The sequence below is a fragment of the Apostichopus japonicus genome, chromosome 5 (assembly GCF_037975245.1).
Source record: "Apostichopus japonicus isolate 1M-3 chromosome 5, ASM3797524v1, whole genome shotgun sequence".
Classification (NCBI taxonomy): Eukaryota; Metazoa; Echinodermata; class Holothuroidea; order Aspidochirotida; family Stichopodidae; genus Apostichopus; species Apostichopus japonicus.
Genome location: NC_092565.1, coordinates 21,039,001 through 21,053,500, shown reverse-complemented (window position 1 = coordinate 21,053,500; position 14,500 = coordinate 21,039,001). Strand labels below are relative to the sequence as shown.

General features: G+C 35.6%; 1 protein-coding gene across 4 annotated transcripts in view; it reads left to right on the top strand.

Moving 5' to 3' along the window:
- LOC139968001 (ELMO domain-containing protein 3-like) overlaps positions 1-14,500 on the top strand; it is a 29,922-nt gene that overhangs the window by 1,420 nt on the left and 14,002 nt on the right. For 3 of the 4 annotated variants that reach the window (XM_071972269.1, XM_071972267.1, XM_071972268.1), the window contains exons 2-8: positions 749-920; positions 2,079-2,213; positions 2,772-2,991; positions 4,962-4,982; positions 7,004-7,092; positions 11,109-11,232; positions 12,329-12,451. In XM_071972269.1, coding sequence (XP_071828370.1) covers positions 753-920; positions 2,079-2,213; positions 2,772-2,991; positions 4,962-4,982; positions 7,004-7,092; positions 11,109-11,232; positions 12,329-12,451 — 880 coding nt within the window. In that variant the 5' untranslated portion in view covers positions 749-752. The remainder of the gene's footprint in view (positions 1-748; positions 921-2,078; positions 2,214-2,771; positions 2,992-4,961; positions 4,983-7,003; positions 7,093-11,108; positions 11,233-12,328; positions 12,452-14,500) is intronic. The other variant, XM_071972270.1, reaches the window with a different exon arrangement.

Here is a 14,500-nt window from a genome sequence, read left to right as displayed (position 1 = left end):
GAAGTTATGTACCAATGGTATCTCAAAATTGATCAAAGCTACTGTGTACTGTAGTGTAGTGTCGTGTCCTGTGGTATACTGTACAGTATTGTATTATGGGGTACATAGGGTACTAAAGTGCATATGTAATCAAGTTTCATGTGTATTAAATGGTTCCATGGTAATAACACTCTGAAGTTTGTCATAGTGGAAACTTACAGTTGCCTAAGGATTTCCATATAATAATCAAAACAATTAAGTATGGCTTTTTGTGGTAAGTCCCATGTAGAAGGTCAGTGAAAGCTGTCGTCTGTAGGAATTGTTAATGCTAATGGCCTCAATTAGCCCCAATGAGTTGTTGTTACTAAGTAGGCTAATGCTAGGCCTACACTAGTCACATAACAAGCCGAAATCCAGCAGGCCTCTACTGCTTATACTGTATATGGGTGAAATGATTTGTGAAAGTACCTCAGTGCCTGTGTAAAGTTTTAGCTTGTTTTGTTCAGACTTGAGGATCAAAATTGGATTCAGAAAAGTGGTAACAATTTATATAGATCATATTTATGTTACTTTTGCAAATGGCAAAGCAAACAGTTTACATCATATTAATGTGACTTAAATTGTAAAAGGCAAAGGAAAGACTTTTGACTTTGGATTTGGCCAAATGATGTCAGTGACCTGTACTGCTTTGTCGTTTCTTGTCTGTTTCCCTGTGTTGCTGGATCAGATTCTTGGTATTAAAACAAATATTGTAATTATTCACTGGTAGCATAATGGATGGCGGTGACACTCTGAACGAAGAGCAAACAACGAGAGAGGAAAACGAAGTCGACGATGATGATTTTAAGGATTCCATCGCAGAAAGCTATGAGGAAGAGAGTGTCAAGAAAGAATCCTTCACTTCTGTGAATTACAAAGTATCGACAGAGAAATATGAAAAGGTAAGATCTATGCCAGTGTTAGATCATATAGCTTGTCACATGTAATGTGTGAGTGTGCAATAACCTCCATGTTTGTTTTACGTTTTCAAGCCTAGCACACAAATTGCACTATGGGAGCTATAAACATTTTAACCACATTCTGATGGTAAGGTGACACATCACTTACCACTATATATACTGTGCAGTCTGAGATGTGGATGAGCAATGGACGATATGATAGAGGTGCACCCGAAATGGCATTTAAAAAAATCTGGCTGGACACTGGGTTTGCTGCATTCAGCCAACAAAATGCCTTCTGGAATTACTGTACAAGATTAAGGACATTATTGTAACCCAACAGTATGTTTAGGATAAAGAGGGAGAAGTGATGTGGTGTGGGGGGAGGTGGAGGGGGAGGGGAGGGTGTGGATGAAAAAGTCTTATCTGCTCTTTCCTTTCTATACTTGTTAGTCAGTGGGTGATGTTTAACAGAGAGATGTTCATTTGAATGAGTTGACCATGCTCAAGTTATAACTACTGTATTATATTAAGAACTAGTGGAAATCTTGACTTAACGATGTAATAGGCTGGTATATTAAACAGTAACAGATTAATGGACAACCTGCTTCACAGTATACTATACATGAAGCCACTACTGTTAATAAGATGAGGAGTATAAATATAGGAGGATGCCACCATGAAGGGCTGACAGTGACAATTCTGCTGGGGTCTGATGTGTTTATCTCTATATGACGATACTGTGAAAAATAATTATTTAATCACAAAAATATATATACTTTTGAGTTTTAATCTCCTATACACTTCACTTAAATCATAACAGCTCTGTAGTAAGATTCTCATGTTGACTCATTCCTGTTGTTTTCACAGCTGATTTTATCTAATTTTAAAACAAATTTGCTGTTGTTATTAGATTTGTACATGACAATGATCATGCATACTGTAATAATGTCCTCTTTAATGGCAGATTGCCTTTCTGTTAAATTGACATCCTTACTGTGTGGGTGTTTTTGTTTGTTTTTTGTTTTTGAGAATAAAGTTGAAATGACTTTTAAATAAAATTGTTACTTTTCTGTTGAATTGACATCTTTAAGGTTTTTGTTGTTGTTGTTGATAATATGAAGATGATATATTTATTTGTCTCTTTACCTGTTTTTTCAGATTGACCTCTTTAAGATGTCGTCAGTGGAGCAGAATTCATCACAGACTCATAGCGAATCTAAGGTGGAGTTCAAGAAGACCAAAGAAGAAACGGAAGAGAGTGTATTATCTGATAGTACTCATGTGATTGTGAAGGTGAGCAACGTATCAACGGTTGAGAGTCAAAACTGTTAAAGTTTTACTTTGAAATTGTGTGGATTTTTCCATTGCAAAGGTCGCTGTCATTTAAAAAAAAACTATGTTTAAACTTTAAAATGTTGACTTAAACTTTAAAATGTTGACTTTTTTGTTATATTTTCTTCAAAACAAACATCTTCAAATTGGTATTGATAAAATAGTTATAAGTAAAGTACAAGCACATGAAACTTCATATCCCAGTGTTTGTTCATTTGAAAATTTTCCATAAAGTGCTCGACAATTTTGAAAAGAATATCTGTTAGAAATGTTTCTTGCCCCTTTAAAAGGTTGTATTAGAAACAAGACGATGTCCATACCAGGTGATATTTTGATTGTTTGGAAGTCTAAGCTATGTAATAAATTTGAAGTTAAAATGCATTTCACAGAAGTTTTGATTTATAAACTGAGTATAAGTGCTTTTTTTTTTTGCTATGGAAAAAGAAAAGTTCATATCAACTGTAAAAATGGTTTTGTTCTCTTTCATTTTTAACCTCTCTAAATTTCTCCCACCTGTAGAATCATTCCCACAAGGAGTCGTCCTCGTATTCCAAAGTTTCCGAGACCGTCACGGTTACCAGCAACGATCCCCCTCCCTCTTGCGAAGCTATCCAAGAAGAGGGTACGACCGAGGTTGACAAGGAGGGAACTGTCGAAGATGGCAACCACTTACTCGATCCTCACGATAAACTCAGTAAAGCTAAAGCCGAATGGGATGCTGTTGAAACCATCCAGCCAGGTATTATATAACCTCCTATGGAGGCGGTTTGAACATTGTCATATACGGTTACACAATTACCCATGGATACTGTGGGGGTACCGTAATAATACGCTTAGCAACAGCCTGCAGCATTTCGTCTATATTCCTTTTTCGACGATTAATGGGTTGCGCCAGAAATGCCAAAAACTTTAATTGTGTCATTCCTTACAAGGTTGCAGACCGCTGCTAAAGACTTAACTGTCATGATTATTTTCCCATTTGTAAGAATGTTGAAAACATTGCAACTCCTCCAAACACAATATCATTGTTTGAATCCAAAGTCTTTTCTTTACATCACAGACAATCATTCTCAAATTATTTTTTTATGAGTTGCCATGGTTACTGCTATGCAGAAATGCTATTGTGCCCATTCATCAGTATTTACCTACACTGCTTGGGAATGTTGATAACTGGGCATATTTATATAATAGAAATTGTGCCCCAAACTTAAACTTGTGGAGGTGGTTGTTAGAAATTTTGACCTCTCCATGCTATTGCAGGTAGTGTTGTGCCAATATCGGTTTTGGCCGATGTCCAATATTCTTATCCCGATATCTTTAAACAGCAAGAAATGAAGGTCAAATCGTACTTTAAGTCATGCATTAATCCATTAAGAATGATAGTTGGCTATCATAAATCATGATCATTTTGCACAACTCACAAACAGTAATCACCTATGTAACTCTCATTTGCGGAATCCTGTTAGTAAATTAGTAAGAGAAATATTGGCATATTCTATAACACTAGTCCTATCTTTTTTTTTAAATGAACGATCATATTCCCACCAGTGGGGGGTTTCCACGTGTTATAATTTTTATTCCTCAGCGGAGTCTCCGAAGCTCTGTGTAAGTTTAGTGTGATAGGCTACTACCTGTAGTTATACACATAGTTTTATCAAATGTTTTCCAATGTCGCATAAGTTACTTCTTACATTGTGTTTGACCACTGTGCATTGTACGTATGTCTGAATATGCAATGTTTACAACTCTGATTGTGCAACAAGTTTCTTGGATTCTTGCCAAGAATATTTGCATGGGCAACACAGGTGTCAGTGGGTATGTTCAATTTTAATGATGTTGTATTCACTTGTAAATACAGCAGCCAGACTGGTGAAATTTACATATGCATGACAAAGGCTGCTATGTATGTAATGTAAGCCTGACTGGTCTGTTTGCAGATTGTCATCAGTAAATACTTTTCAGAACTTGAGTCTTGTTTCTTTGACCATTCTGATCGGCAAATTGACCACTGGCTATTACCTGAAATCGAAACTGAGGCTAAAGAAATGGGTTTTTTAGGACAGATAAATATAACATTGCAAGTAACAAGAAGTGGGCTTTGCTTTGGAAAACTTTTCAATATCGGTTTGCCATTATCGGCAATGAGGCTAAATTTTACTGAAACCGAAATGCTGCTGATATTGAAAATATGGGGCCAATACCGATTTCACAAAAGATTATTGTTGCAGCACTTGTTGCAGGATCCTTTGAGGTTATGAATCAATTCCAAAACTTCTTTTGTCCGTCATGGAAAATACTGGTTTAAGGATTTAAATATCATTGAGTATTTTTTTTCTGAATGATCAAAGAAACACAATATTAAACCCATAAAATACCCATAGGTGATAGGCATCAACATTATTATCTTGGCTAATGAATTTTAAACCTAAAGTATTCCCTCTAACCAAACAGAACCTTGGCCTAGTTTGCAATACATGCTAGTTGCTTATGTTAGTGTCTCAGACAAAGCCCCAAAAATATCTATATATTTAGATACAAAGTGAATTTACTTAACATCTTGGGAAAATTTCATCTGTTTCTTTTGATCTCCAAAGACTGAAATTTAGCACACATATGTTTTGTTTATCACGTACAAACCAATTCTTTTTCACCTGGATTTTAATTTTTATTTATTACAATTTTTCGTTTTCTATCTTTAACTTTCAAAAGAAGGATTAGTGTCAACTCCAGGTATTGTACAACACCACCCATCATTGTTTTCACCTTTAACTACTGTCCAAGTCATTAATGTATGTTCTGTAGTGTTAGAAGATCAAGATGTGTCCAACAAAAGTGATCAGGATGTCCTCAAAGTGTGTGATGCCACTCACTGAAAATATTTAACTATATTGTATCAGCTTCTCAGCCAAAAAATTAACCAAAATGTCCTTTTTGAGATAAAACTGTCGTCAAATCTCAGATATTAATGTCACAGAATCCAGCAGATGCTGCTCACTGTATGGAGGAGCATTGTGACAGAGACATTGCAGTGATATCATAAAAGTGAAAATTAACCAAAATGTCCTTTTTGAGATAAAACTGTTGTCATATCTCAGATGTCAATGTCACAGATTCAAGCAGATGCTACTCACTGTATGGAGGAGTATCGTGACTGTGACTTTGCTGTCATATCACTGAAGTGAAAATTATCCAAAATGTCCTTTTCAAAATAAAACTGTTGTCATATCTCAGATGTTAATGTCACAGATTCAAGCAGATGCTGCTCACTGTATGGAGGAGCATCGTGCCTGAGACATTGCAGTGATATCATAAAAGTGATCAAGCATATTATTCTGTCAAGATTTATTATGAAAAGGGGAAATATAAATTTTTCTAAAAATTTGCACTTTAAGCTATTTTTTCCCTTGCTAAGAATAACATAAAATCATAGCCCAATATTGTTTTTGTTGGAAAATACTTTTGAAGCAGTACTTTGCATTTTGGTGTCACTGCCTTCACAACAGATGTGCCCTGTCCTGCTCCTGGTTCTCAAACACATGTAATGACCCTCTTTTGCTCAGTTTTTATCTTCTGGTTTGTTTTTCATTGTGCAGATATCAATCATACCTCTCACCAATTTCTCTGCAATCTTGCCATTCAATTGTCTTGCTGTGCTTTGTGTCACACCATTGTTGTTGTGTTTGTTTTTCTGCAAATACCTCTCTGAAATTCTACTAGTTTTGCACATTATTATCCTAGTACAGTACATACATACGTTCCTTATTGGGTAATTAAAGCTGCTATCCAGAACAACCTTCTTTCTTTCCTTTTTTTTTTGTGAACAAGAGGTTTTTTGGAGATGTTGTCTTTATCATTTCCTAAATAAAAAAATGCAGAAGATGATAGAAATTGAGCCACATTGTGATTTTATGTTTGCATGCCAGAAGTAGAACTTCAGTAGTTGAACTTCTTAGAACCCTTGCCCATACTTTGACATGATCTCCATTGATAGGAGGTTCACGAGTAAATCGTGAAATAAATCCAAACGTTTTCTTCTAATATTTTTTCTTATGTGGAATCAGAAATGACCTTGAGTAAATCACCCAATGAGACACAATCAAAGATGCTATGAAAGAAACGAGATATTCCCGTGGCAGAAGAATAAAAATGCTGGAAATTTTCTGCATCTTAAGGTGCAAACCATGTCCTTATAGCATTTTGTATGATAAAAGATGTAATTCTTCAAAGTTGGTGTTTTATTTTTGTTGTTGGAATATCCCTTTAAGAGCAAATTTTCCCAGTACTGTATTTTCCTATTTACATGCCCTGATGTCAGACTGATATATATGTTCGCATCTGTATCACCTTACCTAACTCTGAGCTTTAGTGAAGGGGTATGCACTTGGGTTAATTAATCATATCATAAGTCATATTTTTTGACCATTTAGGTCTTGTGCAAGAACTTGTTACAGAATCAAGAAAGTTGAAATGAAAGTGATTATTTATAAAACTGTACTCCCTTCCCCCCCCACCCCGACCCCTGCTGCCTCCACAGCCAAGCTCCTTCCAAATAGTGTTGATATATGAACATGCAAATGAATTGAGTTGAAGTATTTCTCCTTGGATAGTTGTGTTTGTGTGCCAAACGTTCGTGCGACCGAGTATCGTCTGAGATTGCACATTCTACAGTGACAACTGTTTAATATACTGCACCCAAATGTTCTCTTGTATAAAACCAATATCATATTTTCTCATCTCTGTTTGATACACAGGTAAACATTCCCAAATCATTGCCACCCCGTTAATCTCATTCAACGAAGCCTTGGCTCATTTCCAGAGAGTGGACATGCAGATATATCTTGTGAGTAGTTATTAAAACATCCTTTGCTTTTTATCTCAATACATTACATGTATAGAGATATTGTAACAATAAATGGGACTCTCTCTTCTCTTAAAAAATTTTCAGCGTCTTCATACAAAGTTCTTTTTCTCTGGAATTTCCAGAGCAAGCATGTATCATATAGGCCAACAAATGTTACTATTTTTTATTCCAGAATTGTATCTCATTCTATGACTTTTTCACCGATTTATGTCCAAATTGGGCCAAATCGGGCTGAAACACAGTTGTCGCAAGCCTTTTTTGCACACGCTCCAAAACTTGTTTGTAGGGAACTTTTGCCCACGTTTCCCTGTTTTTTATGATTAAGCCCCGCCTCCAAGTCTGGGTTGTAGCAGATTGGCTATGACTCATGGCAGCTACATGTTAGATATACGAAAATGGCTACCCTCGCGACCAATTTTCTGTACTGTTGTTAGGTACGCGGCTGGTACTAGTAGTGTATTGCACACTAATTCCATATACACATTGTTGTACTGCTAAATGCTGCGTAGTGCATTTAATTTATATTAGGCCTTCGTCTGTTTATAGCTCCATGGTTTTAGTAATATCCATTTAAGGATTGTACTGGTGTTCAGGTAGCTTTTCAGAGCAAGGATCATGATAAGTTTGTTTGATTGCCCTTGATTGCCCATCAGGTATTTTTGTATAATTACTTATAGGCCTACACATTGTTGTACTGCTGAAGGCTACTTAGTAGGGTTGGGCAATATATCGAAAATTATTATTATCGCGATAATTTTTTTTCAAGACGATATTTTTTGAGGATTGAACAAATGACGATAATTTCTTGTGAAAGAAATTTGAAATAAGTGTGGATAAAAATGCGATTATCCTTTCACCGTTTTATGTGTAAATGTTTATTCTAGCATTCCATGGTTAAGAAAGTTGAAACAAAATAAAGTTTATCAACTTCATTTACTGACTTTTGATCTTCGTAAAAAACCCGTCCTTTACAACATTAACTGTATAGAGAAAAAAACCTCGAAAATCAGTAGAGAAATTACCAAATGTGCACGAACATTAAGTTGGTACACCTTTCAAATTTTACGAAAGATCGAGCAAAATACTTTCGAAAAATTCACGCGAAACTGGCATATCGTGCTAAATGCAACAAATGTCATGTAAACAAGGCTCTAGTACACCCATTTATGAATAAACCATACGACCACATCTGCTGTTAAGCGGGGGAAAGAGAAAGTATTTTCTAGAATTTCCACAAAAAAAGGAAAAATAAATATCCTACCATAGTTAGGAGTATAGTACATAACCTAACCACTTCGTTGGTTACGAATCTCACGTAACAACAAAAACACAACTAATTGTATTTTGCGAAGTTGACGTTTTCTACAAGGACATGGAAACAATATTTAGCATTTACTTAATCATGCCAAATGGCCTAAAACATGGGATTGCAAGATATACTTTCATAAAGATGGCCATACTGTAGCTACTGGGGCATTGATATCGTGCTGTCTGTATGGTATAGACTGTGCCTCGTGTATCATGGGGAACATATTGTTTTGTTCATGCGGATGAGTCGGTTGGCTTGAGGTGTGTTTTTACCTCCATGGTTTTACCTACCTTAATGTTACGGGGATATAAATTTTCTTAAACGTCTAAAATAATATTTCGCATAACTTTACAGATCCTTTACTGACTGACCTAATTAATTCTAGAGGGGAGTCAAAATAGTTTACTCCATAAAAAGTTTTTTGGAAACGTGCCAAAAATGTTAACAAACAGGTGTTAGGGGGGTTGTTTGGCAATTTACCTGGGAAAATCCGCAGCACATGTACAGTAGCCTACCGTGATATTTAAGTAGGGGTAAACACTGCAGTTAACTTAGTAAACTGATGTACGTATAGTGCACGCTGTTCATTGTTAGGCAGTCTAGAAACGGGGCTTTGTCGAACATAGTTTCTTTCATAATATCGTCAGTTTTGTAAGTTAAACTTTTTAAAGATTGTAAGACAGATTAAATCTCTTTTCATTTTATCACATAATATAGCTACTCTAACTTGTCATTTTCAAATTTTCATCAGTTTCGTGACAATTTATATTCAAAAAGTTGTTAGTATTTTGAATCCTCAACTGCGCGTTTGTTATCGCCAGACACGCAAAAATACTAAAATTTTCCGGGGCCTTCGCCCCTGGACCCCACACAAGGAGTTCCATCCCTTAACCCCACTGGGGCCCTAAGGCGGGCCCCTTGACCCCACGCCATTATGCTCGCACGCAACAGGGGTTGGTGTGTTCGCTGCGCGAAAACACCGGTGGTAAATCGACAGTTGTTTTTAGTGTGTTTGTGAACACACTAAAAACAACAAGGAAAAATTATCGTAATTATCGAAATATCGCGATAATTTTTGAACTATTTATCGTGACGTTAAAAAGCAAATATCGCCCAACCCTACTACTTAGGCCTAGTGCATCCTATATTAGGCCTTCATTTAGTAATAGCCACATTAGCATTGTACTGGTGTTCAGGCAGCTTTTGGGCCAGGGTAAGTTTGTTTGATTGCCTTACAGTGTGTTTTAATTAAGTTTAGTTTCCAACTTACATATTAACTGTGACTCCATAATTTTAACATAATGTTAATGGGATAATACAACAACTATTCATTTGGAATAGAGTGTATATTGTGCATTTCTAGAATGAAGCATCATTATGAATTAACAGCTTGTTTGGTATATTTCTATAATCCCCCTCCCCCCCCAATAAAAAAAGAATTAAAAACAAAAATAATAATCTATCACATTTTATTTTCACTGGAGTATGTATAAAAGAGGAGCCGGCCATAGCATCAAAACTTTTATAAGACTATAAAAATTGTATAAGGTTATGTTTTATTTATAAGGATATAAGATGTATAACTATAAGGTTATAAGAAGTATGTTTAGCTTTCTTTTGAACCTGTGATGTTTGACATCAAATATACAAAGAATTAAAAGAAAATGCTAAAATGGAGAGGAACTGGGGTGGCTATTAGGGGAGGAGGAGGCCACCCATCACTTTCAATTAAAAACTTGTAATCTACTTGTACTGTACATTATTTTTTCCAAGTCATAAATCCATGAAATCTTCCTGTCAGAAATATTGAGATGGAAAAACGTGGGTTGTTTTCATACTTGGAAGTGGACACAGTTTTGTTGGTAGTCACCACTACAGTCTACAGTAACATACAGTAGGTCGATAGGCCTAGCTTTCTCAAGGCGGGCATCAAGAATATGGTCGAGTTGTTCGCCTCTTCTTTGGCCGTTGTCATTGATGTCAAACTATATGACCAAAAAGTCCAACAGAGACTGAGCCAAGATGAAGGATACCACATAAAAAACAAGTTCTTAAATTTTCTATGACATTACTCTACCTTGCAACGCCGTTCTCTCGACAAACAGGCAATTAGCGCTAAAGGCAACACTCGCAGGATGAAGTGTAACCTGCAGAGACTATTCGTGGCAAAGTAGCGTAAATGCAAGTTCTCTTTTTGTTGTACCATGAATCCATGATTGATATTGATAATTGTAGAGACAGAACAAAGATATGAAATTAGGAATCAAAATTAGAACTTCCAGTATTGAGATACTGCGTCATTGATGCTCTTGTCTTAGTTTTGGTTAATTTAGTAGTAAAAGGAAACAACTGTTCAGTCCCAAATTTTGAAAAATTTTAATTTCCTCTTAGTCTGTCGTTACTACTGGTTAGTTTAACCTACCGTCCGAGAGACAAGACCGTTACATTTGTCTCTTTGTTTTCTCGAAGAACTGTGGAATCGATTGAACTTGCCATTCATCCATGTTGTTGTTTTCATAGCTTTAATATTGCAAATACATAAATTAATAATATAAAATAAAATGGAAGAGTGTATTGTGATCTCAAATCTTAAATTGAGTCATTTTAGTCAGTTGTCAAACGCAGAACTTGAGTCGAATATCATCCATAACCCTTTTTTTTTATATTTTTTTTTGTTGGCTCGCAGGAGAAAATTAAGCCCACTATTCCGAAGTCTGGATTTTCAGCTCTGAAGCACGCCCTCTTTGGGCCTCCTAAAATGAACCGCGCCTTACATGAGGAGAGAAATTTGGTCTTTGCTATAGCTCAGTGTATGTGACTTTATTGTTTGATTTTACATTTTACATTATGATGACACTCTTTATTATGACACATTTTTTTTTGTCATTTTTATGTGTCATTATTATGACATATTTAGTTTTCACCATGCCTTAATTGTAAAGGGATCTTTCTGGCGGAAGAAAAATGTAACACTTATCTTTATGCCTCATAATGCATTCAATCTGGATGGCCTAAAGAATCTTTTCTTGGTAATGTTATGATGAGAATTATCTCACAAATCATGACAATGCATTTTTTTTGGCCAAAAATTTGACCCATTTGCAGAGAATGAATTGTTCAAACCAAACCATGGTGTTTGTAAACAAGATGCATGCCCAAGTAAACAGTCCAAACCCTCTGTTCCCAACTATTTTATTTCTTGATAAGAAATTTATCAACATACTTTAGACGAAAACAAGACTCCCTAGTACTTTTCTCCAAACATTGTTAACTAAAATAAAATAAAAAAGGTCAGTTTTCATATTTAGCTTCTTTTTATTTTATATTTTTGAGGTATTGAAGAACTATAGTGACACTTTTGTTCCCCTTTAATTTCATTTTGCAGAGATTAGTTGGAAATTAGGTAGAGATTAGTTTAGATAAGAGATTATGAATTACAGTTTTCAATTTCAACCAGCTCTATCAAGAGGTAATCTTAAAAATTACTCTGACCACTCTTGGCTGTCCATTTTTGTCATTGAATGATCCTGAAAGCCTACAGTATGAATGTCTGCAGTAGCACTAGCTAACTTAAGTGATTATCCCCTCCTCCGCCCCCCCCTTATCCCTCCTATCTTTCTTTGACATGTCAACCTTGGTATGTTAATTCTTGAGTTCCTAACAGCGTTGAGCATATTTCAAGATCAGTTGTTAAAACATGAGTTGTTGCATTTTCCTTTGATGTTTTGATTTTTGATAATCTGCTTCTTCTTCTTTGATGATTATTAATCTCCTCTCTACCCAGGCAGTGACATATTCATTTAATATTTTCTCTACCCAGTGAAATATTAATTTAGTCTCTCCTCTCCTCATTGAATATATTCATTTTCTTGGCATTTCCCCCCCCCCCTTTTTCTCCTCGGACAGGTCCTTTAGATGACAATGAAGCCATTCATAAGAGAGTCCTTCAGACCGTTTACAGACAACTGACAGGCAGTAACATCGATTGTCCTCGTTTTGGAGATCATTGGGAACAAATCGGTTTCCAAGGTGGGATTTGGCTTCTCTTTTTGCCCCCTTTTTTTCCCTCTTTATTTTTAAAACTTCACTGGGTTCATCAAAATAAAAATACTTATGCTTTGTACACACAGACCATTTGGTCAGCTCAGAAGAAGCAATTGAAAACTCTAAAAGAAGCATACAACGTTTATTGCCTCAAAATATATACATGTTTAACACCATTATAAATTTGTCAGTGATGAATGGTGTTGAATGTCCTCCTAGACTGCTCTGTTGTTTTCATGAATGTACATGGTTGAGTTTCTAGAGGAATTTATTTAACAATCAATGGATTAACATAATGAACATTTTGGCCTGGATTAAGAGTCCCTTAACAGCATTTATGGAGTTCTAGAGCATTCCAGACAAATGTAATGTGTTATTAGTGGTGATTATCTTGGAATAGGTATAGCAATGGGGCTGTATTTCCTCTTTGGAATAGCCCTATGACAAATCAAAAGCTATAAGTTGTACCTAAATTAATCGCTTCCTAATGAAATTTAACAGACTGCTTCTTGGATAGAAGCAAGCTGATTAGTTAGAGGATAAGAAATCCACCTGGTAGATCGAAAAAACAGTACATTTCTTCAAGCAAAACTCCACTATTGTTGAAGAGATACTGTGTCCTAGTAAATTTTAATAGTAGGCTGTTAAGTTTACCAATGAAAAAGGAAGCCATGTCAATAGAAATGTTAAATATATGCTTATTCAGAAATGAGAGGAGAAAAATATGAAATTGCTCGAAAACCCATTCTAGCCTTTCAAGTGGTCTATGATTTCCAAGTCGGCTTGTTAACACTGCATCTTTTCCCCTTCATTTCTGAACTTGCTAACCTTAAAGAGAAGCATCTCATAAGAGACGTTTCCGATCATCTTTATCACTAGTAGAACATGAAATAAACAATGATAATGGAGTGATAAAAAAGAGAAAAGCAAAACAAGACGGTTATTTATGGAAATGAAGCTACATCAAAAACTGTGTTAATTTTGATAGAAGTAGTGATTATCAGTTCTCCCTTGCTCCCTAAATCTGTCTATGGAAGTCCTTCAGCCTTGCCAATTTGACATTTAATGTAAGTAAAGTACAATGTAGTATTAATATAGCTAACTACCTTTGTGCGGAATCAGTAACTTGCTTGAATGTGAAGCTGTCCTAGATAGATTTAACGCTTTTCACATCGAAAAACAAACCTCATTTGGAAAAGGTTAATGGCCTGATTGGGTGATGCATATCTCTGCAAATCTTTTCTCAACTATTTAAAGTCATATATGGGGCACATGCTCTGAAGTAGACCTTCACCAAAGGTTATGACTAGGGTGTCTTTAAATAGATGGTGGTTATTGAGAACGAGATCAAATGAACCTAGGTCTTGTTTTCAATCTAGACTTAACTATTATTATGCATTGACAAGAAGTTCAAAAAGTTATCTGACTCATGAGGGTTGTACAAAATTCTTGAATAGAGTTGTTACTCCTTCAAAATAACAGTTATGTATTAAGCAACTAATATATCAAAATAATAATAATCTACGGAGGGAGTATCTGGAAGCAGAAGAATATTAAAGGTTTCCTTGATGTGCTACCAAAATTCAGTGAATAAATACCTTTCTCAGCTTCACATCATGCAAACTTGCAAGAAACAATGATTTGTCACCAAATGTTGATTTACCATAGCAACATATAAATATTCATGGATGTGGCAGGGGATAATGTAGCAGGTATTGCATCACAGAATTATTGGCCAAAAAATGGGTAAATTGTATTACAAGTGCACTGATGTACAGCAGATTATGTACACAGAAGAATCCGTAGTAGTTTTATAAGACTGAATTCAGAGCCCTCCACAACAATAACATGGCGACACAAAAGTTTTGCCTGGTTTATGGCAAAGATTACTTGTTTGTTCTATGCTTGCAAATGTGTGGAAAATGCATCTGTTTTGGTATATCTACCAATGTTGTTGTGTCTATGTGGGTAACTGAAGACACATTACAAAAAACATTTACTTACCAAATGAAGGTGTAAGATTTTGCATTAGTT